The following is a 4,591-nucleotide window of genomic DNA, read 5'->3' as shown; positions in this document are numbered from 1 at the left end:
TTAATCCCTTAAGAAAAAGGATGGCATGACCTCCAGAACTCCTTTCTTTGTACAACTGCTTGCTGGATGAATCAATATTCCAAGTAAATGCAGAAACTCAGGGAGAACTGGAACTCAAAATAGGAAATATCAGCAAACCCAGGGAAACAAGTATTGCTTTCCAAAACCCATTGAACTCCAATAGTGAGGTGTGGAGCTTTACAGGCAGACCCACTTTATTATAACAATTCTGCATTGTTCTGGCTAACTCCTGTATTCTCTATACAGAGTGGCTGTGAGATGTAAAAGAAGATGCTGGAGGCAAAGTATAGAGCTGGTCATATTACTGGAGCTCTGTTCCTTTCCAGAAGCAATCTGCAACACTTAAGCCCACAGAAACCACCTAAATGTCATTAGGATCAGTTAAGGAACAAGGAAGCCTTCTAGGGCAAAAGGGTCAACAGCTAACTGCAGCAGTTGGGGTACCCCTGCCGCACAAGCCCCTTGTGCTTTCTTTACACCCCTTTCAAATGGCAGCAGTGGAGAAGGCTTTTAAAAACGCCTTGCTCTGCCCTGCTCTCGGATGCCCAGAATAAAACTCTTTTTGCAAAAATACGGAGTGGTTCAGGCTTTGGCTTTCTGAGCCGCCAGCCACCGTGCAGTTCAGGTTGAGAATAAAGGGATTTAAGCGGTAGCTACCGAGTTTGTCCACAGGTGTCTCATACCTGGACAGGCGATTTCACCTCACCGGGTCCGCCTGACAACCCTATCTCCTGAAGCGTGAGCCCCTCTTCCCACCACCCCCTGTAGCACCACCTCCAAACCTGGGATTGGGCCTGGAGCTTGCTCAGGAGACCCCGCAGGTCCGGCTCTTTGTCCCGCAGACAGGGCAACTCGGGCAAGATCATGGAGCAGTTTTTTGTGTGCCTGACGCATATGCGCCGCGCTAAGTAGGGAATTCCGCTGGCAAAGCACTCATAGTAGTTGCCCCCTAGCAGCGCCACAGCCACCCAGGTGAGGGGCGCGACAATGGAGACAGTGCTCATCTTCAGGAAGTTATCACAGCACTGACAACAAAGGGTGCAACAACCTTGGTTGTTGACCCACAGGCAGCAACCTTGGCTGTTGGCCCGCTGGCAGCAACCGGTCATCAGGAGCCTGGCTCGTGTGCTCATCCAGTAGCCCAAGAGGAAAAGCGCCAGCGCGGGCACCAGCAGGAAGACCAGGCCATAGGGCAGGTTCCAGGTGGGGTGGCAGGGGCACTTGAACACTGTGTTAGAGAAGATGAGCTCCCCGCCTGCTGTCAGCGCTGTCAACACGCCGTAGCCCAGCGTGTGGCCATACTTGACCAGTATGTCCATCAGTTTGGAAAGGTGCTCTGGGAATTTTACATTCTGGGTTGCCATTTCTAGTTAGGCCTGGATGCTTCTGCCTCTTTGCTGCTTCAGCAATGGTCTGTGTGAGCTAGAGTGTGGGACTTCCTGTTCATGACAAGAAAAAACCCAAAAAACAAAAAAAAAAAAAAAAAGCTTTTCAAAACAAAAGGAGGGCTTCACAAAGTTCAACATCTCCACCCAATCAAATCAGCTTTGGCAGATAAACTGTTAGGCCCCTAGGTCCCTATGTCTGGGCTTAAGACTCACCCTGGGCCCAGAAAGAAGGGCAGGCAGATAGCATTCCTGGTGCCAGCTCCTGGAAATGGCTGAAACTAGACCCTGATATCAGCTTCTGACTCATGACTGAGACAGCTGTTATTAAAAACTCTTCCTTGAGCACTGAAAATCTTGTTACTCTTTGAATTTGCACCAGCTATTGTTACAGGGCACCCCAATGTGAATTGGATTCCTATACCTGTTACACTATGACGTATGTAACGGCCAATAAGGGCCTATATATTCTCTGGCATTCCTTGTTCTCCCTGTGTGGCCTGCGTGCCTGCAGGAAGGCTTGACCCCAGCTAGCTGGCTTAATAAACTCTGCTTGCTTGTGCATCTCTGGTCCTGTTCTTTGTCGCAGGGGACAACCGGGTGATTTCAGACCCTAACAAAACTAAATCAAGAAAATACCCATGGATCCCCAGTAACCACACATTTTGTTACCGAACTAGGTCTCAGTTTCCCTCAGCCAATAAAAGGAAACAGAGTTTGAGGAAAAGGAAAGTGGTTTCATTTGTGGACAAATGAGGAGGGCAGCAGACTCATGTCCGAAAGACCACCGTCCTGGTCTTCAGCAAGTTACAGGGCTATTTATACAATGTTCAACAAAGAAAAGGGAAGGTGGCGAGCGTCCTCAAAGGGGAGGGAGTAAAAGTGAGTGCTGGGATGGAGACCAGTGGGCACCAGCCTTTATTTACACAAACACAAACAAAAATGGGGAATCAGCAAGAGTAATGGGGAGGGGCAGGGGGCAGCACAGGGAGGAAGAGGAGTCCGTGCTGGGCAGCTTTCTCACTATTTGCTTTTGTTTGGGGTTCCTTTCCGTGACCCTGAACCTGTCAAAAGAAGAGAAACTGAAAGGAAAGGAGAGAAAAAAAGTAAACCCTCAGACAATTAAGAGGTCTGGGAAAACCAATTTTGTCATAAATTTGTCAAAGGAGGCAAATCCGCAAAACTTATCTGAGAGCCCATTTACTGTATCAATTTCTAGAAGAAGATATTGATTTTGTTTTAGTGGGTTTCGAGTGTGGTATCCTTTGGGGAACCGTCTGAAATGTTTCACCAGGGCTCCCCGTCAGGGCATGTTGTAAGTTTCTCCACCAGAGACATTAGTTATATTTGAAGAACAGGTTTACTAGGGAAAGAGACAGAGAATAAAGGGCACTTGCATGGGCACAAGTGGGCAGGAAGAGCTGCCCCAAGAGGGGCAGGTTTGCTGGGAGAGAGGCCTGCAGGGTACAGGCATGAAACCTTGAGGAGAGGGGTCTCTGCTGAGGGACGTCAGTGCAGAGCAGTCCAGGCATGGTACCTGCTGCTGCCTTACAGAGAGACAGAGAGTGGGTAGAAGGATACCTACACAGTCACAGATAGGCAGGACTGTGCCCAGGCCAGGGCAGAGACTGCCCTGATACAGGCTTTTCTCTTTGGGAGGGGCTCACTCCTCCTGAATTGGGGTTTTTCTTGACTTTGAATAAACTATGTAGAAATTGAAAAAGAAAAACATAGGAGATCCCATAATGGGCTCAAGTTCCATACCTTTAACTTTTAATGTTTGGGTCTGTGTTCTCGACACCCCTTACAGCAGATCTGCTAGCTGCTTAGATCTCATGCTTTGTAATCAAGGTATTGGTGCTAAGGATCTTGGTGTCTACAGCTGGGTCAATGGCTATGCTAATCCCTTCTACCCCAATCTTGGGAGTGAGTCAGTCTTCAGATACCTCCTTTCTATTCCTTCTTCCATCAATAGCACAGGAGTCTTTGTGTCACAGAGCAGTGAAGGAGGGACCCCAGACATTGGTCCCACCATCTGCCACATCAAGGCAAAACATGTAGACCCTTAATGGAAATGAATTATAATACAATTAGTGTGTAACACAGAAATGACAAAAAACATAGTTTACAAATCTATACTTATAGCTTGTGGTAGTTACCATTTCTGGTCAGAAACACTTCCATTGTTTCATTTGTGTCCACCAGACTGGAAACTGGTTTTTCCCTTACTGACCCACTACACCAACCAAAGGAAAGTTAGCCATTCCCTTCTGGGTAAAAGTCCACCCAAACTGGTTTGCCCAAAGCAAAGCTGGAAATTCTGCCACAGTCTAAACACTTTTTATCAGAGACCCATAAAAAAAAAGGTCAAGGTCAGAAGCAGCCACACAAGACTGGGAAGAAAAAGCAAATCAAAATTGAGATAAAACTGCCGTTGTTAACCTCTCCAGGGGAAACTCACCCACATCTATTTCAACCAGTCCAAGATCAAGAAACAAGAGTCACTTCTAACAGGTCTCTCTGCTCCTTGTGCCTCCTTCAAGTCTCCTTGTGGCTCTCCATTCTGCTTTCTTCCCCATCTAGCTTCTTCTCCTCCCTGCTCATTTCTACCTTCCTTTTGGTGGGGCAGGGAACCTGGAAGCTCCCCTTTTCCAGGGGACGCCCCTGTTGTACTTGCACTCTGGATTTAGGAACGCCGACCTTGCTCCATTGTTTCATTTGTGTCCACCAAATTGTGTCTTTACTTACAGTCCCTGAACCAATGCAACAATCCAATGGAAACCTTGCTTTTTACTTGTACAGGCTGGAACAGTATCAACTTCTTCTACTGCAACCACTCTGCTTCCTCAGCCAAGCCCCAGGAAGACCACCTATTTACCAAAAAAAACTGAGCATTTCTGGGAAATGTTCCATGACAAACTTAGTTTGTCTTCCATAAGCTAAGTCACACCACCGTCCAGCTCAAATTTTCATGCCTTGATGACCTGTTCTCCCCTTGTGCCCCCTCTGGATAGTGCCACACAACTAATTCCACTGTTTCTTCCTCCTCTTCCTGATCTCCCACAGACATTGGACTGAATATTTGCTGAATATATCATAGACTTCTGCCTTTTGCCGCTCAGATATGTTATAACACAGCAGTGCCTGGAGGAGAGTTAGCTACTTACACAGCGACCAATAAGTTA

The 4,591-nt window shown here is 47.3% G+C and overlaps 1 protein-coding gene across 1 annotated transcript; it reads right to left on the bottom strand.

Annotated features, from left to right (window-relative positions):
- Window positions 1-505: 505 nt before the first annotated feature.
- On the bottom strand, window positions 506-1,385 carry LOC105854426 (protein FAM26F-like). Its single transcript, XM_012733216.1, has 2 exons — window positions 796-1,385; window positions 506-704 (listed from the first exon to the last, which is right to left on the bottom strand). The coding sequence occupies exons 1-2, from the start codon at window positions 1,383-1,385 to the stop codon at window positions 506-508; spliced, it is 789 nt and encodes a 262-aa protein (XP_012588670.1).
- Between the last annotated feature and the right edge of the window lie 3,206 nt (window positions 1,386-4,591).

The sequence above is a fragment of the Condylura cristata genome, unplaced genomic scaffold, assembly GCF_000260355.1.
Source record: "Condylura cristata isolate star-nosed mole 26May11 unplaced genomic scaffold, ConCri1.0 scaffold00001, whole genome shotgun sequence".
Taxonomy (NCBI): domain Eukaryota; kingdom Metazoa; phylum Chordata; class Mammalia; order Eulipotyphla; family Talpidae; genus Condylura; species Condylura cristata.
Note: the sequence above shows the minus strand (reverse complement) of the source record. Positions and strands in the feature narration are given on the sequence as shown.

Excerpts from the sequence above, each read along its gene's own strand:
- LOC105854426 (XM_012733216.1), bottom strand. The coding sequence starts at position 1,385 with ATGGCAACCCAGAATGTAAAATTCCCAGAGCACCTTTCCAAACTGATG. Across the intron at positions 705-795 it reads GCCCAATCCCAGGTTTGGAG|GTATGAGACACCTGTGGACA; the intron begins GTGGTGCTACAG and ends TCGCCTGTCCAG.